This window comes from Malaclemys terrapin, chromosome 14, assembly GCF_027887155.1.
Source record: "Malaclemys terrapin pileata isolate rMalTer1 chromosome 14, rMalTer1.hap1, whole genome shotgun sequence".
In the NCBI taxonomy this organism is placed as follows: domain Eukaryota; kingdom Metazoa; phylum Chordata; order Testudines; family Emydidae; genus Malaclemys; species Malaclemys terrapin.
The window spans coordinates 2,796,783-2,822,216 of record NC_071518.1 but is presented as its reverse complement, the minus strand read 5'-3'; the positions used below and the strand labels follow the sequence as shown (position 1 = coordinate 2,822,216).

The 25,434-nt window shown below is 50.1% G+C and overlaps 1 protein-coding gene across 1 annotated transcript in view; it reads left to right on the top strand.

Annotated features, from left to right (window-relative positions):
* SNTB2 (syntrophin beta 2) overlaps positions 1 to 25,434 on the top strand; it is a 52,532-nt gene that overhangs the window by 5,219 nt on the left and 21,879 nt on the right. Inside the window, exon 2 of the mRNA XM_054048925.1 lies at positions 20,202 to 20,415. Within this exon, the coding sequence (XP_053904900.1) occupies positions 20,202 to 20,415 (214 nt within the window). The remainder of the gene's footprint in view (positions 1 to 20,201; positions 20,416 to 25,434) is intronic.

The following is a 25,434-nucleotide window of genomic DNA, read 5'->3' as shown; positions in this document are numbered from 1 at the left end:
CTTTCTAGTGGGGATTGTAAATCTACTAGTTCATCAGCGGTACGTTATCTAATGACCCATTGGTACATGGCTCAAGAGAGAGCCTCTTTGGGGTTTGTATATTCATGTAACAAGATCCAGGGGTCACCCAATGAAATTAATAGGCAGCAGTTTTAAAACAAACTTAAGGAAGTACTTCACACAACGCACAGTCAAGCTGTGGAACTCCTTGCCAGGGGATGTTGTGAAGGCCAAAAAGGAATTAAATAAGTTCCTGGAGGATAGCCAAGATGGTCAGGGAGGCAACCCCATGCTCCAGGTGTCCCCCAATGTCTAACTCCCAGAAGCTGGGACTGGATGACAGGACGGGTAACTTGAAATTGCCCTGTTCTGTTCATTCCCTCTGAAGCATCTGGAACTGGCCATTGTCAGACAGGATATTGGGTTAGCTGGACCATTGGTCTGACCCAGTCTGGTCGTTCTTATGTTCCAGCATCTCTTATGTGGCGGGCTCATGAGATGTGGGCAAAGGGCAGTTAGTGTGAGGACTGGGTAACTGGTCCAGTCGGTAGGCTCATTGTGCTCCTCTGTGCTGAGCCCTGCCAAAGTGGCCTTCTATAGAAAGGCCCCTGTAACATGATGGTTAGAGACCTGATAGAATCTGTGCAGTAGTATTATTTGGGAACAAGACTCTAATCTTGGATGGACCAAGCACCTCGTACTGGCATATCACAGAAGTGTCATCGTACCAGGAAAGTAAAATGCCGTCCAACTGCTTTGTAAAAGCCCGAGCTAGTAGCTGCGGTAAGATGCATCCAGAGGCAAGAAGGCAGCAATTAGAGGTGCACAGCCAATGTGTTGGTTGCTCAGATGCTTCTCATGCTTGGGAGTGGTAGCTAGTGCAATGCTTGCAGGGCATTGGGCTCGTCTGTAGCACACCGCTTGTCCCTCCTTTGCTGGTTAGCTATGGGAGCTGTTTAGAGAGGCTGTATTTCTGGGGGGTGGACCCATGCTGAGTGTTTCCCTCCCAGGACTCGCTCTAAAGGGAGGCTGTGTGTGAATGTGTTCTAGGGCACTGTTTGATCAGAAGGTTTTCTGAGCTGGGGGATGGGAAGCTCTTCCTCATGTTAGTTTTAAAGCAGGCTCCTGAGACTTCAGAGTAGAACCCCCAGGGAATGGGGCAGGTTAAAATTCAGCCTGTGTGGCTCACGAAGAGAAAGGAGAGCCGCAAGACCACCGCAATCTAGATAAAATTCAGCATGTTCCACATCTTTCCCTGCCCAAATCTCGCTGCTTTGCTGGCAGCCCCCGGGGATGAGGGTTTTCTGTGGAGGGGATAGTGGGGAACAAGCTGCAGCTTTGGTAACTCCATGTCTTTAGTCACCTCCAGCCATGAGGGGTGCTGGGGGAGTAAGGGCTTGTCCTCACTGGGGCGTTAGCTCATGGTGTAATGCAAGTGCCCCTAGCCAGGCTCCTGTGCACATCCCCAAAGCGCTAGTGGAGCTTTAGCCTCCAGCTGGCTGTGCCGTCAACAGGGCGCTGCTGATGCCCAGCCAGTAATGCAGGGGCAGGACTCGGCTACTCTGCTGCTCCTCCAAACGCTGTGCGGCTAACCCGGCTGCTCTCACCCTGCGGAGCTGCAGGCTTGTGTGTGGTGTGAGCTGGGCTAACGCTGTCCTGAAGAGAAGCCCTAAGAGCCTGGCCTTCACTGCAAAAAAAGGTGTGTTCTTGACCTTGCTTTGGGTTAAATAGCAGTGAAGGCACAGCAGTTCTGCCTCTAACTCAGGTGTATGCAGCGTAGTTGTAGCCATGTTGGACCCAGAATATTAGAGAGATTTTGTCTCTAACTCAGGTTAGCAGCTCGAATTCAACCACAGGGGCTCCCCTGTAGGCTTAAATCCAGCTGCAGTCTTGCCATGTCTTCACTGCTCTTTTGACCCAGGTCAAGAGCACTGCATTTTTCTGCAGTGAAGACATAGCCCAAGTCTCTCTTCTCCCCTTCCCGGCAGATTGTGGGTAGGCCTATCTTCCCGGTAATGGAGTTTAACAGCAGAGGGATGGGGTCTCCTCTGTGACCATCACTCCTGTGGTTAATGTAGCGCTGAGCAATGCTGGCTACTGATGGAGGTGAAATGGATGCAGTGCTCGCTCTGAGGCCTGGTCCCTGATGGTTCTGCAGGCATGGGAAGGGGGTGGAAGATGAGTGCACTTGTAGTGCTCGGGATTGAAAGCAAAATGTGAATCAAGGCCCCGGTTCCTGTTTGTTGTTCCAGCTATTGTCTAGTGTTGACTCTCTGACCTTTTTGACTGTCTTTAGCCGTGAATAGAGGACATGGTTCAGGAGCTTGGGACGCTCGTGTCTTGAGGCTGTGCAGCAGGGAGAGCCATGTGGTGTCACTCTGGTCCCCATGAAGCTTAGGCCTTGTTGGTAGGGTGACCAGATGTCCCGATTTTATAGGGACAGTCCTGATTTTTTGGGTCTTTTTCTTATATAGGCTCCTATTACCCCCCACCCCTGTCCCGATTTTTCACGCTTGCTGTCTGGTCACCCTACTTGTTGGTGTACTGTGAATACACTAGCAAAATCCTCCCATTTTTGTATTGGCTTCTGCAGCTTTGACCACTGAGGGTATGTAATCATCTAAGCATGACAAGTGTTCTAAAGAATCTTAAAGTACCAGGGGTGAAGTTCGGAGGCTGCTCCTTGCAGGCTGTGGCAGTACTGAAAAGTGGCACGGAGAGTTCTCTACATTTGATCTCCTAGATATGTTTCCTGTCTGGCAAAGCCACATGCCGAGGCCCCCAGCCTTGTTGCCCAGAGAGTAACATGCTGCACAGCCTTCCCTGCAGGGTTCTGCAGTTGATACTGCTTTAGAGAGCTTGGTCAGCTAACCGCTTAAAGGAAACTGCCCTGATGATGCCGATGCACCCCCCCTCCTGCCCCCCCAGTTCTCCCAGCTGCTGAGGCTCAGTATCTTCATCAGTGTATTCAAAGCTGTGTTCTAATCACCTTACCAACATCTTTCTTGTTCCCTTTAGTGCTAACTGTTGCTGTCTTCGTGCTTGTGTGCCACCTTGTTAATTAGCTGCTGGAGGGCATGCCCACTCATGTCGTTTGCTAGCAGATGCATGTTTGGCTTGTAGCCAGTGCTGAAACACTGCAGTTATTGCCGCGATTTGGCAAGCGAGTCTGCAAAAGGCCTAATTCTTCTTACTAATGCTGGTTAACAATAAACTTAGTGTCTGAATATTTGTAACATTCTGTGTTCTAGGGACAACCTGCAGCGTCCCCATTAAGCTGCAGTATGGCCTGGTTTTATAATGTCACTGCCTACCAGTATGAAGGAGACTTGCTCCCCGAGCAGCCATTGGGAGATAACTGACTCTTGGGGTGCTGGTAGGGGTGAGGAGAGCCTATTGGAAGCATTGAATTCAGGGCTCAGTAACTGGAATGAAACCAAGGTAGATTTGGCTCCACAGCAGATTTTACAGCCCCCTCTCCCTACATCTGGCATGGGCAGAATATCCCTTCTGCTCATACCAAGGGCCATTTGAATAGCTGGGGATGAACCAACCCCTGGCAGTGACAGGTGGAGTTAGGGGTCCTCATCAAGGGCTGAGAGAGGGGGAGGGAACAAGTGGGGGGAGGGGTTAAGATCCTAGTATACTTGGTAGAGAAAGTCTCAGCCCTAAGACAGCTTCTATTGCATCAGGGGATAGAGCTAACCTGGGTTTCAAAACACACATGACCACTTCCTCATTTGTTAAACTTTATCTTAATTCCCAGGCAATGAACTTTAAGCTGGAGTTGAGGTTGGTAGAACACCTTGGTAACTTACAAGTGGTGAACTCTACAGGAGAGCTGTAGCCATACACCAAACAAGCAGCAGAAACCCAAGTTGTTCAGAGTTAAGGTGCAATTTAAAGAAGCCCAAACACATGCCAGGACAGAAATGCACAGTTAGAATGTCCCCAGACCATATATCTTTCTCTCTACGGCGACCTCAACCTCCAGTGTTCCCTTTGTCCCTTTCACAGCAAGGGGCCAGAGCTTGAGAACCCCTTACTCAGTGAATGGTTTACAGGATCAGGGTACTTGTTGTAAGGTGGCGTCTGTGGATCAGACTCTTCTGAAGGAGTTGAGAAATTCCTGAGAAGTTCAGACTGCACCTGTGGATGCCTTAACTTTGGAGAAGTCAATGTCCTGTTGGAGCGTCCATACCATGGCACCTTCCCACTTTCCTACCGTCTCTTCCCACAAGCTTTAAAGTCTGTGGAAGTTCTGAGGGCGTATTTGTGCTGACTCTTCTGTCTAATGTCACTAGCGAGTGTGAGGCTTTGTCACTGCACTAGCTCGTTCCTTTTGAGTAAGTGCTCTACTTTCCTGGCCAGGCCTGGCAGGGTTGTGTGCGTAGATGCCCTAACTCAGGAACAAGGTGCTGAAGGAGAACTAGATGATTGGTATGTGTGTTTCCTAGAGGCTGCAGTCGGGGATTGGGTCCCGTGGCGCTAGGCTGCAACAGCAGGCACCCTAGACGTACTTGGTGATTCGATATAAGTAAAGTGTTGGGAGTTGCTTCCCTTTCCCAAATGATCCGAAACCATCACAATGGCCAGGCTCGGGGCCAGACTTCAATTATTTTTACTTTCACAGATATGATTGCATTTCTGGCTCAGAGCTGACTAGCCATGCTCACCACAATGCACCTTTAAAATGGCAGCTGCAGCTCGTTAGGGTCAGACTAATTGGCACAAGGCAGCTCTCGCAATAGATTGGAATTAGAGAAGATAATAGGGCCGGGGAAGAGGATTAAATGAGAGAAGGACATGAAATCCTCTGAAGCAGGGTTTGCCTTGCTTTTACCTCGTTCACTTGAAAGCAAAGAAGGCGTTTCTCTCTTGAAGTACGGGCGTGTTTAGCCTGCGTAGTGTAGGAGGGAGGAGTGATTCATTGGGCTACCAGTTACTGCTTCCAGCTGATAGCAGAGTCACTGCTGAATGCCTGTGTCCTGGAGTTTAGCAGGGAGTGGCTTTGATGTCTTCAAGCATTGCACTAAAGGAGTGCATGGCCAAGGCTGCTTCAGAACCACTCGCCTGAAAGCACAGACATCTGCCCTGCTGCAATAGTGAGACAGACAAACAGTTGTGAGCAACAGTTGCATAGACCAGTCTCTGGCTTTTGCAGCTTTATATTAGTATGTCAGTAAGCGCCTTCTGGACCTGCTCTGAGGGTTTGCTGCTCGCCAGTGCTTCCAAGTTGGTGCTGGACTCAAACCTGCATTGAATGCTGCTGGCAATGCAGAGCACTTGTCTGTCTGTGACCATCACCAGCTCACCCCACCCTTCCTCTCTGGCGATGTTTCCTCTGCTGGTGTCAGACTACTGGGCTGACCCTTGCTGAACCAGATGGTGCTCTAATTTCTTATGAGCAGATGCAGGCATCAGGTCTGATATTCCCCGGGGAGCAGTGGGTTAATGTTTGGCCTCAGATGTAGGAGGAGGGAAGGGGTGCATATGTGGCAAAATGGTCTCTCTCGTAATTAGAGAGAGCATATGGCATCTGTTCATATCACTGAAATGAAGTCCAGAATCTTTTGTCCGGATGTCCAGCCAGCATATCCGGGGAGAGAAACACATCTTGTCTGCAGAAGACTGGTCTTCCCCCACACAAGTGCATTCCTGCATTCTTGTCTCCTCCGTCTGGGTTCTTGTTAACACATTCCTGTTTACAGTCACCTTTGCCATCTACCATGCAGCCAGTGCCCTGTAGTTCCTGTAGACTATACCGCCAGTGTTTGAATAGTCCAATGTATTCCCACTCTGGGAACAGTTCAAAACACCAGGCTGTTTGGGTGCTTGTCTCACGGATTTTCACCTTTGAGGAGCTTTGTTCGTACAGAGCAATAGCTGGGGCTAGTGCCTGACTGCCAGGGCTGTACGGCTTGAGGCGTGCAGCAGAGATTTCGATGGGTTGTTAGGTAGATGTTTAACAAGTCTCGCACCACGTCAAGTTATGGTTGGTTCAGAGTAGCTCATATGGGGGGTGGTATTTAGTCACTGGGGGGACCTTGGTCACTGGTCTCCTGCTTTTCTTTTCTCCTTATCCCTTAGGCTTTGGAAAGGGAATTAGCCAATCAATGGAGCACCTGGTATTGCCCACCCAGTTAGAAAAGTGGCATTGTGCAAAGTTTTCCTGAAAACCTGAGGGTTCCCTCCAACACAGTATATCACAGAGCTTGGTTCTGCTTTTAAAAGGGGTTAAAAATCCGACCAGCCTTGGCAAATTGTCCTTCGTTTACGCTGCAAAAATAAGCCTGTGGAAAAGCTGCTGAGGCCAAGCACGTTACTCCAGGATGTATTCTCGGCTACGTAGACGGCTTCTTCATGTTTGTTTGTAGATTTTTCCTCCCCAGTTAGAAGTTCTGTGTTCACTTTTGGTGCTCCATGCTTTCTGTATTTCCATCCATGCAGTTCATAGATTCATGGATTTGTAAGGCAAGAAGGAACTACTGGTTCGGGGCTGTTTTCATGTCCCAGTGAACTACATATTAACATCAGGAAAACAGGGTGCTAGGTTGTAGCCAATTCCTTGACTTCAATAGCTTGCACACTTGAATGATAACCAAGCTCCCAGTTTTGTCCCCGCTGGGATTGTGGGCTCCAGCTGTTACAGCGCAGCAGTCCCTGTCTTCAAAGGGCTGTGTTGGCTTTTTCCTTTTCTGTGAATTTAAGCTGTGAAATGCTGTAATGCATCCTTCCTCAAACACCACGTTAATCTGCAGGGTTAGAATCCCTCACTGAGGGTGGCTTACAGTTGAGGCCCAGATGTGATCCTGATAGCAGCAGCATTGGCAGACATGGGCAGGACACAAACAAGGCATTCCGGCCTGTCCTGAGAGGGATGGACCTTCCAAGCTATGATTCCTTGCTGGGCATCTTGCATCCTCTCCGGCCCCTCTTAAAATACATTATGCAACTCTTGAAAGTGGTGGTGACAAGCTCTGACTCTTCTCCTTCCCTCCAAGAACTGGTCATGTTATACTGCCTTTATTGGTCCTCTTTGGCTCACTTTTAGCTGGGAGGAGAGCTGCAGTAATGGAAGCACCAGGTTTCCACGTGCAGCGGGGATGTGCCAGTTGCTGAGGCCAACCCTTCACTGACATGGGTTTTCAGTTACCAAATTCAATTCTAGACCTTTTTAGAATCTCAGCATTTGTCAAAATGTTAAAAATGTTTTCTTTGAGTTCTAAGCGGGCTTGGTTGGCCTTTTTTGCAAGTACAGTTCCAGTTGCACCTGGCCAATCCTGAATGAGGCTCCCCCACCTGGAGCTGCATTTAGCAGTCAGACGTGATGAGGTTCTGGCTGTGCACATGCTTTGCTGCCATGTTCATAGCAGCCTTTGGGATTATCTGTGAGTTTCACTCACTCAAAAATCATTGAAGGCTCAGCAGCTCACAGATTTTCCTTTCCAAAGAGTCAAGCCTTTAGCCCTTCCTTGAAAGTCAGGGCAGGGTATAAATGACCTACCTGTTTTCTACCATGTGGGTTATACTTTGGTATTTAACTTCCTGACTGTATTGGAAAGCAACTTAGAACAAAGACACCAACATCCACATCTGGTGGCCAGCTGTGTAGCAGGCCCCTTTGCGGAGTTCTGGATTAGTGCTCCACCTTGCAGGGCTCGCCCATCTCCAGCAGGGAGGGGAAGATTAAGGTGCATGGAGCTGTGTAATCCTGGGATAAGTGCTCTGACTGCCTGCAGGAGGCTAATATTAACTCTAGTTAGCTTCCCTCAGCAAGGGCAGGCTTCTCCTCACAGCATGGATCTTGGTCCAGCCGTGCCGCTCAGTTGAACCGATCCGATGGGAGCACAGAGCCGAAGGAAGAGGGCAGGAGTTATTGGCTTGAAGCTCATATAACCAGATAAAACTTTTCTGCATGGCCTTGACTCCTTTGCCACATTAACACTCAACACCCACTGCTCTCACAGCGCAACTGCCTCTGGATACGAAGCATGGGTCCCAAGGAGGTGGGCACGGCTAACCATGTCTATGCACCTGTCACAGGCAGAGACCTACTCCAGAGGTGGAGCTGGCTGCATTAGTGCTGCTTTTTCCCCTGGTACTTCATTGGCATAAGGAGATGCTACAATGCAGCGTTAACCCTCTGGTGACAGACTTTCTTCTTCCTGGTCAGTTGAAAATGTTGTCTTTTGGAAGGCAGCTTTGGGGGGCTGTGACTGAATGCTAAGTTCTGATCTAGCATCTTGAGAGCCTGGTTTTGTCTCATGCCAACTTGGGGTAATGTGTTCGAGCCCGGGAATCCAGTGAGTGGTAATGCAGAGGGATGTTCCTTCGGCAGAAGTCTGCCCATACCTTGCCATTAGAGCCGAGATTGGAACAGTCTGCAAAGGTTCTGCGGCCTGTTTGTGAAGAACTCCCCTTGTGTCTGGGCAGACTCCAGAGAGAGGCTGGAAAGTCCTTGCTTTAATGTCCCCTTTGCCGTTGAGGAGCCTGGATAGAGCAGTACCTGCTGGTGCTGAATTCAGCAGTGTCCGAGCTCGCTCTAAGCCCATGGCCTGGCTTGGTGACTGAACCCCCTCCTGGCCCCACCAGTTGATGGAGCCTCCGGGCAACCTGCTGCACTGTGCATGTGGTAGCTGGAGGTGGGTATGGCCTTGGGAAGCGGGAGGAGCTCAGACTTCTGACAGTGACAGGAGTGGGAGTAGGTGTGGTTGGTCATCATAGGCAGGACTAACAGCAACGCTTGGAGTGGAATGGGGCAGGGGAAGGGGGAGAGGCCAGAGGAGGGAGCGATGACCAAGGGTTTGAGCTGGAAGGACGGGTGGGGCAGTGAGAGTGATGCTGTGGCAAACTCTTCCCAAGGTTGGAGACCACCTGGGCACTGGGGAAGGTGAGTGAGATAATGTGCTGTGGTGCTAAGCCAGGACACATGAAGGCTAATGGCCTTGTCAGTGGTGCTCAGAAGGGCAGGGGTTCTGAGTTGGAGGATTCTTCATTCCTCTCAAGAGTTGGCTTTGACTACTGCAAAACTCACTGCACAGAGCATCGCCAGTAAGCGACACACCCCAAGGCCAGAGGTCTCCTTGGCTGCTGGCGTTCCTATTACAAAACCCCATTTTTGAGACGTTTGAAACTTGATCACTTTGAGTGAGACCGAAACTTGGCAAACAGGCTTAGACCAAAGAGGTGAAATATTCTGTTCTATTAATCAACTTTGCTGGTTTGGGATCGCTTCCTTTTAATGAGCATAAAAAAGAAACTGCTCTTCTTGCCTCCGGGGTGGGGGGTGGGGGGCAGGCAAAAACAAATTTAAAACCTAATGTGTAACACCTCTAAGCATAAATTACAGGAGAGCCTGGTATTGGATCATTCTGTGTCGATTGTTCCACAGTTCCAGCAAAATGCCTGAAGCCTAAATCAGAGGATCAGACAGTCTGGCTAAGGTGTAGGTAGTTTAGAATCCCTCCTAGTAGAATCAGATGGCTGCACAGCCCCTGTGTAATCCCTCTACTGTTTATCTCTCAGCCCTTCTGCTGGCTTGTCATCACAACCCATTGTCTTTGCTTTCTGCGTCCTGTCTCACCACGGAGCATTGCACTCGCCTTGCTGCTGTTGGTTACATTCTTATCTGACATGATTGGGTTAATTGCAGATGCCCATTTGGATCAGACCCAGACAAAAGTCAGATGCAAATAGCCACACAATTTTCACTTCTCATGACACACAAGCTCAAGAAGTGTGGGTGCCGGTGCCACTAATGTAAGCTGGCGAGCCTTTGTCAGCAGCTCTTGTGTGCATATTGGGGCTCCACAGGAACATGCGTAGCAAGCCATATATATGTTGGGTGCATTCGTGGCTTAGGTTACTTTGAGGGTCTAGTGTGAGCGTTTTGACACTCAATTTCGTGCTATGGCAGTTCTCTATTTGGGGAAAATAACGATCAGAAACAAGATGGTTAGCACAATTCTCTGTGTTGAATGGGGCTGAACAAGGAGTGCAGGTTTTGCTGTAATACTGATTTCTATCCTGTTTGTATTCAGGAGAGATGTAAAGGGGAGGCATCCCCAAAAATGTAGTGGGCAAATGCCCCCTTGTGGTTCAGACTGTGGGAAAGCCACTCTCATTACTGAAACCCTCAACTTCTAAACAAAGCAAATCATTCTGCCTCAGAGGCTCTGAATGCCTGTATGTTCTGTTTTATGTTAGCAGTGCACATTGTCTATTGTGTGTGTGTTTTATTGGAGCAGGATGGCATATTGTTTGGGTTTTAATGGTGCTTTCATGAATTGGGTTGCAAATATTTGATGTGGAGAGGACTAAGAGAGACTTTGAGGGCTTTTCAGATATTTTCCCCAAGCTGTAGACTGTTTTAGTTCATAGTGGGCTGTAGCTAGTTTGCTTTTTTCTTCTCTACTCTCTGCTGACTTGTAGTTCATTAGTTATTGCCTTCAGCTTTGTTCCCCTTCTTCAAAGATGTATAATTAGGATTCACTGTCAACTGTCTACAAAAACAACAAGGAGTCTGGTGGCACCTTAAAGATTAACAGATATATTTGGGCATAAGCTTTCGTGGGTAAAAACCTCACTTCTTCAGATGCGTAGAGTGAAAGAGCTGTCCACTTTCACTCTATGTATCTGAAGAAGTGAGGTTTTTACCCACAAAAGCTTATGCCCAAATATATCTGTTAGTCTTTAAGGTGCCACCAGACTCCTTGTTGTTTTTGTAGATACAGATTAACACGGCTACCCCCGATACTTGTCAACTGTCTGTTTTCAGGATCTAGGTTCCTCTGATTCTCTACCTGAAAACATGCCTTATCACCAGCTGCTCGAGAGCTAGGACGTTTAAAATGTGAATGCTGAGATGTTTTCACTATTTCCTTGCCTTTTATGGGGGGAATGGGAGGATTATGATGCAATTGACATTCACTGTTAAAAATCTAAATACACAAATCAACAAAAAGAGTATTTCCTCAATTACTGAAATGTACAGATAGGCAAAGTAAGAAAAATGCTGCTTGAAAACATATTAAAGTTTGATTTAAGGATATTTACTTTGAGGATTTTGACATGTGAGGTTGATAATGTATTAAGTTATGAGGCTTTATTTTTTGAATCTCAACAAGTACTGTCATTAATTTCCCACTGCTGTGGGGGATAAATATAAAAAATGCTTAAATATGAACATTGATGTTATCAGTCAACAATTGAAAAAAAAAATTGAATTTTGCCAAGCCTACTTGCATCAGGGGCGTTCTTGACCTCAGAAACATCTATCTGTGCCTTTCCAGAACCCCCGAGGTCAATGGTTCATGCAGGGAGAACCTCTCTGAAGGGTTGGGGAGAGCATATGCAGAGCTACACAGGTGAACTTGTCCTGTTAGGACCTGATTCTGCATCTATTGAAGTCTCAATAGGAGTTTTGCCGCTGACTTCAGTGAGCACAGGATTAGGTCCTCAATGAATCTTCCACAATGCAGCTGTTAAACAGGAACCACTTCAGGAGTTTGTTGCAACTGACGGGGCTGTAGAAAGAAAAAAATGTGTTTGGCCCAGTACCAGAGAGGGGACTAGGACAAAACAGCCCTGCCCTGAGTAGTTCTGGCCAGAACTCTTGCACTGGGTGCCTAAAGCCACAGTAGTAGGCACCCTGCTGACAGTGGGTCACTTATCAGTACTCCGCACCGATAGCTCCCATTTCAGTGGGAGTGGGCCATGCATAAAAAATTGGACCATTTTAGTAGGGTGCTTAATTTTGGGCACTTAGATGCAGGAAACATTTTCTAACTTAATTCAGGTCTTGGTGTGTCCATCCTGTGGAGACCAGATCAGTGCCTACTTAGGTGGATGCACGCTATACCTCTGCTATGAGAGGCAGCCTTCACCTATGATGTAATTAACCTATTTAATGTTAAATGGTTGGCACTTAGGGGGTTATCCCTGAAAGGCCTTGCAGCGGTCTAAGTGGCAAAAAACCCACCAAACTGCTTCTCCCAGCTTCAGAAAGATCTCTGACTACTTCCACTCTAAGTTTCGGGTCATCCCTTCCCTGTCTCTGCTGGAGGATTTGGGCAGGATCTTTGGAGGACATCACACAAGACTGCAATAACCCAAGCTACTGCTTTGAGTGGAACAGCATGAGGCTGTAAAGTGAAGAGCTCCACCCGTGTTGACCACAACTTCATCTTGTGTTGATAAGAATATTTAAATGCAAAACCTGTTTTGTATCATAAAACTAACAGAGGAGGAAGTATTATCTGTCGATAGTGAATTGAACTGATTTGTTTCTGGTCACAGTGTCCTTCAAAATTTTAAACTAGATCTTATCCTCTTGAACCTCATTTGCATTCATAGATTGGAAGAGGAAAAAGAACTGTCCTGCCCTCTCCACCTCCTGGAGAAGTGACTACTGCTATCAGAAAGCTGGCTTAGCGCTTTCAATCCCTGGTCCCAGGTGCTTAGCCAGTAACTTCCCCTTGTTCAGTGGCTTGACTTCCTTTAAAACTTCAATAGCAAATGTACTGCTTGATTTTTTTTTAATTTAAATTATTTTAAAAGATGATAGTAAGTTGAGGCCTTAACTTAGGTTGTCATCATTTCAAATGTAATATTTAATTTTAAATAGGTTTATTTTACAAAGAAAAATCCAATTTAAATGCACCCATTTAAAAAAAAAAATCTATTTTAATCCACCCTTGTTCATAGGGCTTTTCCCCTTACGTGTTTGGCAGGGGACCGGCCTTGTCTGTACTAGAGGAAACTTGTGAAATTTTTTTTCCCGTGCACTGCTTCTCCCTTCCCTGGAGTTACCGACATTGGCAGCCCTAATGTAGACAGCCCACCTGCTGCTGGTACATTTTTCAACCCTGTGTCATCCATGCCTGCTGGGAGCAAGTCTAACCGATTTGCTAGTGCTGGTTCTTCTGGACTGACAGTGATACTGAGGAATCTTTCCAAAATGTCCTTAGTGTAGGCAAGGCTAGTGGTGAGTCTGTTAGCCTACTGCGAAAGCGCTCCTTCTCAGCTGTACTCCTTAGTTGTGTCTTCTGGGGGCAGGTGATCTAGCTAGGGGGAAATGTACAAATGGCTCCCCTTTCTCCCTCCGACTGCTGACACCGGAGAAGCCTTTGGAACTGTGCCAACTTGGCTAGAAAATCCCCCAAGATGACAGAATCCCGGCAGCTGTGAACAGCAGATCCTAAGCTGGTGGTGAAGCGTCAAAAGCTTTGGAAACATGGATAGCGTCGTCCTTCCGCAGGCATGGCTGCAGATGAGATCCAGGATGGGGTGGCAGCTGACCCCTTGGTCACGTTCATTGTGCTAGTTTATATTCTCTTTCCTGCTTCAGTTCCGTTCCTTGTGCTGCCAGGAACTGGGGATGAGCTGTCTGGTCCCTCCACCCTTCTAAGGACACGACTCATAGGTGGAGGTATTGTGCATTTGAACTTAATATGAAGAGCCCTTGTTTTGAATGCAGAGGAGTTTCTCCGGGTCTGAAAATTCTTCACTGCCCTTAGTAGTGGTAATAGTCTGAACCAGGAGGGACTGGTTGCTCCCCTTCCCTCTTTGAACAATTCTGTTATTTCACTCCAGTAGGGCTAAAAGAGCAGAGGTCAATCAACCAGCCATAGCCTCTTGCTCTGAGTGCAGTTGTCTGACTGGGAGCGGAGGGAGCAAGGGGGCTTTGCCTGCTATGGAGATTCTGCCGCAGGCTGTTTTGAAGTTTCAAATTGCCCAAGAATGAAGTCCCACTCCACACATCTGAGTCTTTGTAGGGAGCACGTTCTAACCATTCTTCTCGGCACCACTGGAGCCAGCTCGCCCTCCTCCTTGTCTTGTAATCTGTAATGAGATTAATCTAGGGCAGTCGTGAATATTCTTCTAGAGGGAGCACGTGCAAGGGAAAGAACCTTCCACTCCTAGAACACGGTGCAGAATGCATTGTAGAGAAGAGCTGGACTGGCTAGGCGACTGTTAGCAATGTGGAAGAATTCCCTAATCGGTGTGGTAACTGGACGTTCTGTTTTTCCCTGACAATACTGCACACTGTTCCGCTTTTTAATAGCTTTGGCAAGTTCCTCTTTCTGACCAGGGATAAAGGATAATCGACTCATCCCATGCAAAGCATGTCCCCTGCAGTCATGCGCTGGTTTGGCAGAGCTATCTGAGCCCGTGTGGCACAGGTTCCCACACCTGTGGGGATTTGGTTCAGGTTTCCTGCTTAATGAAGCTGTTGAGATTTTGAAGGTTTTTTGTTGAGTCTTTGATCATCCAGCCAAATTCTACATCTTGGTGTGCTCTGGGCAGGTGCCAGGGGCTTCTCTTGGTCAGCTCCTCTGTTTAATTAGACCACATCCCAGCCTGAAGCGCAAGGCTTAGCTCTTTGTAGCCAGCATGGGGGGGGAGTTAGCTGGCCATCCTCAAGGAGCAGGTTTAGACTCCTCCTGCCTGAAACTGGTTTGTTCAGGCTTGAGCCTGAAGTCTGATGCTGAGAAGGGAGGGATGGCCAGAGAACAGGAGCAGGGCAATGCAAATGGGTACAGTCAGCTTGGGAAGGGACTGGAATTGTGCCCCAAGGCCCACTCCCATGCAGGCCAGTTTGGGGTGTCTTCTAGAAGCTGCATGTACAGAGTTTGGTTTGGATGCTAGTTGGGAATTGCTGACCCGCTCCTGAAGGATCGAAGAGCATGAAGGCAGGATTGATGGAGTGCTAATTGTGTTGTAGAAGGAAATTAGTGGTTTCTGGGAACCAGCTGACGAAAGCTTTGTGGCTGTAATAAATAACCATCATGTCTAGATGATTAGCGCTCAGCCCAGCCAGGATGGTGGCTTAGTGCAGAGAAGGCCAGGGCAGAGAGAGCCTTCCCGCTTCATAGAGCCTAGTCACAGGGAAACGCAGTGCTGAAGTTGAGGGGAAGGTGGGTCTGTGCTGCTCTTTCCCGTGAGTTAGCTGATCTGGAGGGGAGGCATTAGAGGGGACAGTCTCAGTTGTGCCTGCGGAGTAGCTGATTATATAGTGCACTGTGTTTTATGGAACAGTCTGCCTTGTATGATGGCTAAATCCAGAGCAATCCTTGCATTAGTCTATGTAGCCCAGTACAATCTGCTACCCCTCTTAGACTGTGGGTACGTCTATATGGACACTTAGTTTGCGGAAGGCTGGGGTGTAAAGCAAACTTGTGCTAGCCTGCCAAGCACTAACTGGCCCTCTGGGCCCTGCTGCAATGCACTCAAAGTTCCCTAGTGCACTTTGACCCTGTTTCAAAGCAGGCACATCAAAGCGCACTGGGAACTTTTAGTGTGTGGCAGGGTAGCATGGGTACATTTATACCCTGGCTTGCCACAAACTAAGTGTTGACATAGACATAGGTTTGCTAACTTGGTAATATTTAAAAACTGGACACTCCATCAGAGTACTGAAACCTTCCCTGCCCCACATCTTTCCCTGGGGCTCCATCTCTTCCCCCCCCCCAAGTCCACTCTTCTTCCTCCTTCAGCTCCCCCTCCCCCATCGCTTGCTGCTTTTCCCCTCCCACTTCCCTGCCTGGGTCAGGATGACCCAGCACCTCCCCATCCCGCAGTAACTGGACTTTGGGTGTTCGGTCAATAGATCTGACTGGGCACTGTCAGGTCCCCTTTTTGACTGGACTTTCCAGTTGAAAACCAGGCACCTGGCCACCCTACATAGGCAAGCCCTGAGCCGTTCATGAGGCTAGTCCCATTCTAAATCTCTATGCCACAGAAATTCTGTGTTGGAAGGTGGCCAGAGGGTTTGGTCCTTACCGGAACAGCACCTGGAGCGGTGATGTACAAAAGTCTATTTAGAAGCACAAAAAGTAGTGACTAAAAAGTCCTCCCATTCTGGAGAGTGTCTCGGCAGCCGTCCCTGTGTCACCGAAGCTGGAGCCCTCGTCACAAATAAGCAGACAGCTGATGTATGCAGTAACTTCCCGGAATGTTGTGTATCAGGAATTGGTGTGTGCACTAAATGTGGCTTCATGCAGCTTCTCTGAGTCCAGGAAGCTGCTGAGACAGAAACAATTAAATGATTAAAAATTCCAATAAACCCCAGAATTCAGTACCCCTTCCAGCCTCTGACCCACTCATCCCTGAAATAAACAAAGCAATTGAAGACCAAAGAGCTGCGTTTCCCAGGTCACTCCAATTTTTCTGAACTATAACTCAGCTGTCTGGACTCTGTTCTCCTCCTCAGCAGAGTGGGTCGGGGACCAAATTGGCCTGAACCATGAATTTCCTGTGGTTTTAAAAATCTAAACTGCTGTATCCTATTTTGAACCCAATTTCAGAGACTACCCTACGCAGTAAAAGGCGAATGCTAGTGTAGTCGTTGGCAGCCCCACAGCTGCAGAGCCTGCATTTGCTTTGGGAAGCACACCCAGAGGCTCAGATATTTCTCCAAACTTTCTGCAGCTATCTACTTCCCGTGCCCCAGCTCCCCCCTCCCCACGGCTTGGTTATCGGAAGGGAAGGGAACAGCTTGCTCTTAACACTTCCCTATGCAAAGCCCCGGTCACATTTTCCAGGGGGCTGACAGGCCTGCTTCCATTTCTTTGTGCAGCTGGCATGCAGACAGACCATTCTCTCCCAGATTCCCAGAGCAGCCCAGTTCTGGGGTGGGCACCCTGCCTGCTGGTCACCTGGGAGCTTGCTGCTGTTCCTTTAAACATGTGTCACTGAGGCTGTCTGGGAGCTGCCGTTCCTGGGAGTGATCAACGTTTCTCAGTCGCCCATGGGTCCCAGGGCAGGTTCACAACGAGACCTAGAAAAGAGGCCATCTAGACTGAGCTTCCTGGTTTGACCCTTCCCTCCTCAGGCTCCCTTTTAATAGTGGCTCGTCTTGCATGAGGCCATTTGAAAGGGACATTTTTCTCCCATGCTGCTGTGGTCTCCGGGGCAGTGGTTGGGCTATACTTCAAGCAGATGGCTCAGTTTATTACAGAAATGTGCCTTTTTGGTTCTTTTGCTAGGACAACTCTAAATACCTTGGAATTCCTCAACTGAATCCCCGGCCCCCCCGGTAGCTGGCCCGTTACATTTGGGGGAGACAGGCAGCTGCAGCCATCCGTGTCTGTCCTGCATCGGGCTGCAGTTTGCTGCACTTCCTTCCTTTCCAGGTGGATAATATTCTGAGCTCCTGTTTCCCCTTTCATTCCTGAGGAGATGGCACAGTCGTGCAGGCAGTGAGTGAAAACTCAGGGCTGAGACTGCTAAAGCCCATGGGCTCTGCTCTTCCCTTAAAAGCAAAAGGGGAACGGAGGGCCATACACTTACATGCTTGGGTCAGCTGCTCAGGGAGAGAACCAGCTTCCCCAAAAGGAGCACTGTGCATGACTGCTCCACTCCTGATCACCTGGGGAAGAAAGATCCTCTTTGACGCTGCTGCTGTTTCTCCTTCTTCCCAGCCAAATCCTGATGTCTGGAGGATGTTTAATATAAATTAAATTTAAATAAAATTTAAATTAATTGAGATCTCATCTCCTAGAACTGGAAGGGACCTTGAAAGGTCATCGAGTCCAGCCCCCTGCCTTCACTAGCAGGGCCTAGTACTGATTTTGCCCCAGATCCCTAAGTGGCCCCCTCAAGGATTGAATTCACAACCCTGGGTTTAGCAGGCCAATGCTCAAAGGTGCCACTGAGCTATCCCTCCCCCCAATCAATATGTAGCTTGTACTGTTGTGTGCTGAGATGAGAGGCTGAGAATTAAAGGCCGAGGCAGCTTCCAGTTATAAAGCAGGTTTTTGATCCCTCTGTCAAATTTTACCCAAAATAAACCTATCCACCTGTGAAACTTCGGATGGGTTCCGCCACCAGCCTAGTTCTCCTGGGAATCCTGTGAGGCAAATTGGAAAAGAGGGTTGGGTGACATGAGGGGTCCAAAACCGAGCTGATTAATTTCTTGAGAAGTTTCCTACTCGGAACTCTGAGGGGAAACTCAAACTTGTTCTGGTTGGCTGGGCTTGTGAGGCCATTCACTCTGGCTCTGTCGGTCTGCGGGGTGGTAACTTTTGAACCCTTCAGCCAATCAATTCCAAAATTGCAGGGAATGTTCCAGCCAGCCGTGGCCAGAACCCTATTGATTGCAGGGAAAATCAGAAAGCTGAAAGGGGGGAAATGGGGAGTATATGGAGCCCCTGGCCTTTGTTTAGCTTCAAGCACCTCTGCAATTGTCTATGGATCAAACAACTGGATCATGGCCTTCAAGCGTAAGGAGAGCCCTTCTTGTCCTCCCAAGAGAAACTAACTTTTGGACACCCAGACAGATAACAACCACAGGGTACAGAATGGGGGGATTCTGGTTTGGGGGTGGGAGAATGGGGAGTGCATAACTCCTGGCAGTGGGAGAATGCATAAGTCCCTACAATAGAGGGAGATGTGAGGGTGGCATCTGGGAAGATTGTGGGGGGGCTGCCAGGAGCACCTCATGTGAGCAGTGCACTCTCCCTATACAAGCTGTAAGTGTATGACACGCTAATCTATTGGTCTGGATGAGGACTGGTGCAGGTGGCGTTAAGTGTTAGAACTTTCATAGATTAGAATAGGTGCCTTCAGGGGAAGCTTTACACCTTAAAGCAGCTAAAGTTTCTTCCTTTAGGCATGTGTGGGGTTCGTGAGTGCACAGCTCCTCTTACAGAGCTTGGGGAACCCTGCGGCAGCCAGATGGGAGCTTCTCCACTCATGCACAAGTGTTTAGGAGCCTCTCCCACTCTGTGAGCCATGAAGAGTTCCTCCTTTGGGTGCCACTCGGGAAGCTCCCATCTGGATGGTATGGAGAGCCAGTGATCCCAACCCTCACTCCTCTAGCAAACTCCCAAGTTCTAGCCTGTCTCAGTCAGGCTGTAATTCTTTGCACTGTAGCACTTAGGGAACTGCTTCCATTTTACATATGGAAGACTGGAGCTCAGAGGGTAAGTGACTTACCTGAGGGGTCACAGCAAGTCAGGGTTAGAACCCACATCTCAGAGCCCGTGTGTGTGTGTTCCTGGATCGCTTGTCTAGGAGCTGGCTGGTGGCTAGCTTCACTCTGAACTAGTATTCAAGCTGGCGAGGTCAGGTAATGGCAGTACCACCTCGTTGATCAGTGCTGTAGCTGATGGTGATGTCACTAAGCATCCAGGCTGTAGCATGTGCCTGCTGGAGGATCTATTCTGGAAGTGTCCTGATCTGTGTCTAGGGTACTGACACGGTCCCCATCACCGTAGTATCTGAGTATCTCAGTCTTTCCTGTCTCTCTCCTCATGCACCCTGTGGGGCAGGGCAGTTATCCCCACTGTACCGCTGGGGAGCTGAGGCTGTGACGTGCCCATGGTCTCACAGGGAGTCTGTGGCAGAGCAGGGAACTGAACCAGTGGGCCATCCCTCATCTCTGGCAAACGTGTGCAGGCAGAATGACCAAGGGAAGGAGGAGTTGGAAGTGTCCATAAAACACCTTCTGTGTCTGGTAACCCTCTGGCTTCACTATCCAGAGACCATTGCTGACATAGCCCTGAGACCCACCCCGCTCCCCCTGAGGCCATGAGTGGGGAGAGCAGAGCACTAGGACTGTATTTGCAGAGGCAGCAGCAGTCTGATTCCATATAAGACAAGCAAGTCCTTTCCTGTCCTCACAGCGTGCCTAGAGACCAGCTTCCTGTCACCCACAGTCCTGAGGAACCCTCCCCCTGTGGAAATAGTGTATAAATGTGTTTACCATTTCCCATCCTGTTGCCAGACAGCTGAGAGCTTGTCGACAAATGGGGGTGTGAAACTACATCCTCCTAGGACAGTTCAGGCAAGTGCCCCCCCTCCGACCTGCAGAGGAGAGGGGCAAAAGCTTGCACACATCCGTATGAGGGACTAGCTGGGCAGGTTCACTCACCTGTCCTCTCTGGAAGGTGGGAGCAACTAACTCTTCTAAGTCTAAGCTAGATCCCTAGCAGCCGACTTCTGGTCCTTGCAGGAGACCATGCTCTGAGGCCTGTTTAGTGTGTGTTTCCCCCTCCCCCCCCACTGGCAGGCACTGTCCTCACAGTGAGTGCAGACCACTGCTCCCTGCTGGTGGGGGAGTCGGCACGCTGCCCTGGGCTGCACAGATCAGCAGGTGCTGCTTTACCTTTCTGGGCAGGTGCATGCAGTGTTTTGCGTACCCCTCCTGAGGCAGCCCAGGTGCTAACACTCTCCTCTCCCACCTCTGTTCTTAGTGAAGTTCATGCGGGAAGTGACTCCCTACATTAAGAAGCCGTCGCTGGTGTCAGACCTCCCGTGGGACGGGGCAGCTCCCCAGTCACCAAGCCTGAGTGGCAGCGAGGACTCCGGCTCCCCGAAGCACTACAATGGCACCAAAGACAGGAAGGTGATCCCTCTGAAAATGTGCTTCGCCGCCAGGAACTTGAGCATGCCGGACCTGGAGAACAGGTGAGCTGGAGCCTAGGGAGACAGAGGCCTTGGCGTGTGGCAGGCTGCTCTGGGCCTATCTGCCTGGCATTTTGGGGGGCAGGGAGGAGTGTTGACACAGGCTGGCGGGACATGCAAGGTGAGAAATGATCCCTTTTTGGCTGCTTTGCAATGTGTAAAGGAGTCTGGAAGACTTTTTAAAAAGGTGCTTTTTCTGCTTGGCTTCTATCTGGATGTCAGGAATGTGGAGCCTCGTGTGTCTGTTTTCCTGGAGGGCTCTTGGGAGGCCAGAGAACTGCAGGAGTGTCCCAGGCCCTAGTTATGGGGGTAGGAGTGTCTGAGTCTTTGAGACTCTCTTCTCCCAGGTGCCCATAGGAGCTGGAGTTAAATGGGTGCTTACAAAGACAAACAGGGTTTGAATCCCTCCCCCTCCACTTGAAGCCCTTGTGATGTCAAAGTCCTGCTAGATCTATTTGTTTTGAATCCTCCAGCAAACAAAGGCAGATATGAGACACCTGCATTCCTGATGCAAAACCAACCAGGAAAAACACACCAGACTTTGGCTGTATGTCAGGAAAGGGCACAGATGTTTCTCTTCCCTTGTAGGCCTCCTTAGATGCGAGAGATCCAATGGCATGGGTTTGTTCCTTCGGGCAGGTTGGGGGAGCTGTTCTGCTTATCACTGTGATGAACAGGTGGGAGTCGGGTCTGCGCTGGGTCCCCCAGCAGTGTGAATGCCTTTGCAGCTGACCTTGTGGCAGCAGCAATGGGGCTTTCTACAAGAGAGGCTGATGCTGCCTTGAGTGAGCTGTGGAGCTGGTGGCCTGACTGTACTTCCCGACATTCGAGGTGGTAACCCTGCCGCTGGTTCGTTCTGGCCAGGTAACTTCCCCTCAAGGGGTGCTGATCCTGCCTGGGAAGAGGATAGAGCTAGGAGTCCGGAGACCTGCATTCTAACGCTGCCTGCAGCTCCGACTCCTCTGACCTGGCACAGTTACGTCACTTCTCTGGGCCAATTCTTACCCTCCTACGCCTGCAGGGTGATGTGAGGGTTAACCAGCCCGGTTTTGGAGAGCTGAGCTCTTCAGCTGGAAGGGGCTATAAAGGGGTCATTATTTCACATAAGTCCCCCCCGCCCCCCCGGCAGTTTCAGGAGGATCTGGCAGTGTAGACTTCTTGTTCCAAAGCGTTCAGTGAGGAGCCTGTGTTCCACCCCAGAAGTAGCTGTTTCATAGGTGGGTGTGGCTATTCCTTATCTGCCACAAAGCGGGAGTTGGGAGCCTTAACTAGTGCACGTGACCCAAGTGGATTGAGTCAAAGGTGATATACAAGTGCAAGGCTCCTCCTTTGGCTGTATTAACTTGCACCCAGGGTCCCGAACACAGTTAGGGCTCCGTTGTGCCAGGTGCTGTACACCCACAGGGAGGCCTGTGGAGCTGAGTGACCCAGCGCCTGACACGCATGGGGTGGGAAGTTGAGGGGAGCAGCAAGGTCCATGGCCACGGGCCATCTGTGCAGATGAGCAGCAGTGGGATCTGCAGCATCTGTTCGCAGTCACAGCAGAGATGCATCTGGAGAAGCGGGGTTGTGATCCATCTAGTTCAGCTGTGTCTCTGCTTGCAGCCAGGTTACGTGTAACGCCTGCGTGTTTAGCGTCTGGTTGAAGACCGTGTCCTCTCCTGGTGCCTTTTGGGAGGGGCTGGCTGGCTGGGTGTCCACAGGATGTTTGGCTAATCTGCGTGTTGAACTCTTTCCATGGAGAAGATACCTGGCCTTGCGCCACACGCACATTCCAGCGGAAATGGCAGTTCCTCTGCTGGTCCGTGTCCCCGGGATCGGCTCTGGAGATGATGCTCGAGCTTCAGCTAAGCAGCAGAAGATGGACTAAAGGAGACTTAGGGTGGGAACAGCTGCGCCTCAGGCCAATCTCCTGATTCACTCATCAAATCGTAACTGCAGCTTGCAGGAAATTCTCAGTGGTTTGGCTACCAACCAGGTCTCTCCACTCAGCGCCCCTCCTCCCCCCAGCTGGCTGGCTGCCTTGTGGGACAGGCAGTGTTTGCATTTTGCTGTCCTCCTGGGGTAGAAGGCTCCAGCTCAGGGAAGGATCCAAACCCCCACATCTAAATTGCCTTTCTGGCAGTTTAACTTTCTTCTAAAACAGAGTTCAGATGGATTTGGGCTGAATCTCATCCAGGCCTTCCCCTGCTCTGGTAGCGCCCGTCTGCCCTGTCACACAGCTGTCAGGTGGGGGCGGTATTGCGTGTAGTCCTGCCAGTGAGTGGTGGTTGGGGGCAGTTAGAGGCTATTAGTGATCCTGTTGGGTGCGTGTGTGTCGGGGGGGGGGGGGGGGGGGGCGTGAGGGGGAATCTTGGCTGTGCTTATTTTCATTCTCTGCCCTTGCCACCTCTTCTTTGTACCTGCCAAGTGGCTGTATCCTATGTCCAGCCGGGGACAGAGTTGGAATGTCACACCTAGTCCATGGTCCCAGAGCAGCTGCACTTCCCTTTTGAAAAGAGAGTTGACAACTGTGTATCTGTCCAGTACTTATCAGGGTTCAGAGTTAACCGGTTGAACTGGCCCTTGGACCTGTAGTTCACCCCTGCAGATTCTGTTGGGTGCATCTGGAAGGATTTCCTCAACCACCTGGGCTTTGTTAAAAGGAAAGGTTAAATTCTGTAAAAACAGATGAGGGCTCTGGAGCCAGATTGGCATGGCCTGTGTGAGCAGGCTCTGGCATGGAGGCGGGGCAAATGAGCAGCATTGGTTGGCAGTACTGGGTAAGCAGTGATGTCCCAAACTGCGCTCTGCTGCAGGAAACTTGCTTCTCCTCTGTCTGTTGCTGAGCATTTGAACTATTCCCCATTTGCCCAGGAGGTGGCTGGGCCCTGCCATGCAGAGTGGGGTTGCATTGCTGAGCTCTGAGAGTTGGGTTTGTCATTAGAGGGAGGAAATGACACTAATCACTTCCCCTTGTTTTCCCTGTATCTGTCATTACCTATGCAAAGCCCTCCCCTGGGTGCTAGGGACCAGGGAAATGCTGTCAGGCTCTCACTGATGGGGAAGTTGCTATAGCTAGAAAGTACTTAATCTTCAGGGGGTTGTGCTGCCCCCGTTGTGTAGGGCCGATTACCTGATCTCCTGGGCCAAGCAGGTCTGACAGTTATTGCAGGACCAGTTTCCAAGGTGGTATCCCTTCACCGTCCCATGTTGCCCACACATCCCTGCTGGGAGGCTGCCTCCCACTCAGTTCTTGGGAACAGTCATGGCCAAGCTACAGGGTTTTTGCAGCATGCAGGCTGCCTTTTGCAGGACTCTCCCTCAATGCTCCCATGAGAAGATCTTGGCCAGGAATAGTTTGACTTGATACCTTTGCCCCACCAGCATCTCTGTCCTGGCACAGAGTTGGTCCACGATGGAAACGACTAAGGTTTCCGGCCCTGCAGAACCCCCTTGCAGACTCCTCTTAACTAGGTGGTGGGGAATGTAATGCCATCTCTGCCAAGTCTCGGGTGCAAAGTCTCCCTGTCTCCCAGGACTTGACAAGGAGGTGAGCCTCTGTGGAGCTGTGTGACCGGAGGTCTGAGCTGTGCTCTGGACCTAGACAAAGGCAGCACCAATTCCCTGTGTAAGGTCCTGCAGCACAGGCAAGTGGGAAGGGCAGAGAGTTGTCCTGGGGTTCCCATCAGGATCAGAGTGAACTGCATTTAGCCTGTGTTTGAAGAATGCAAATCCAATTACCCAACCCCCGCTCATCCAGGTGGAAATAAGCTGCCGCTGCAAAAGGCTTTTGTCACGCTGTATCTGCTGCCTCTCCGGAGTTCTGCAGCAGGATTCTGCACTGACTTTGCACGCTGGTGGCTTCCCGCGAGGAGCGGTGCACACGCTCCTGTCTCAAAGCTAGCCAGCCCCAATGTACTTTTAAGCACATGGACTCGTTTCTATGTGTTCTGTGGTTTCACGCCTGCTTCTCTGTTGTGCTAAGAGGATGGTAGGCAGCTTGCCTTTGGGTGGCATTTGTGTAACTTCCATTCCACTTAACAGCCCATCTCAGACGTTTCGCGGTTACAATCTCATCCCTGTAGCTGCTTGTCAACAGGTGATTGCCCCCTAAGTCCGGCTGGGCTCCTGATTTGCCGGCAGTCTAATTAATAGCCGCTCTGTACTATGCACGCATGCCCAGATCCAAGAAGGTAACTGTGGAGAAAGGACGGTCAGCTTTAACTGATGGTGGGAATTGTTGGCTTTCCGAGCGCTCCCATCACGTCCTGAGTTAGGCATCAAAAGAGCATCATAAGGAGCAGATGTGTCCGCAGCGGTTTGGCAGGGCTAGTCTGTTCTGGGTTCTGTAGCTACTGATTGAAGGGCAGAGGAGGTGAGAAGCGTGTGCTGCATCTGCATTCCAGGGAGGGGAGAGATGCCAGCTCGCCCTTTAGTATCGCTCTCTCTAATAGCCTGGGCCTGAGCAATTGGGTGAGAAGCCAGGCAGGGATCTGGGCTGGGCACCCCCGCTGCTCTGAGGGATGCTGAGCTGCCGCAGGAAGGTTCCTGCAGGACCCTGGGTGCCCTGGCTGCCCCCAAAACCCTCCAAGTGCTGGCAGGTGCTGGGCCAGTGCTCGCTTACTTCCTGAGCTCTCAGATGTTGCATCAGCTCCTGGCAGGGCTGCCTGACAGCTAAGATTAGAAAGCTCTGTAATCTTTTAATCAGTGGCACAGCTTCTCAGCCAGCTGAGGGAGAGGATGATTCACGAGGCATCCCCCTGCCCTAGCAGAGCAGGGATCGTCACCGCCTCCGGGGCTGCGGGTCTCATAAGCACCTGGACAGATGAGTTTCCAGACAGCGTTCTGCCACGCAGCACTGGAATTCCATCCTGCCACAGAGCCAACTTTGCCCTACCTCCGGCCCTGTGGTGAAGTCTATGTGAGCGCTGCCTGGGCTGCTCGTAGATGACCCCAGCCAGGGGCTCTTCCTAGCAGACACCAAAGGGCTAAGGGTTCATTTGAGCGTTTCATGTGTACTTTTCTTGGGGAACCAAACCC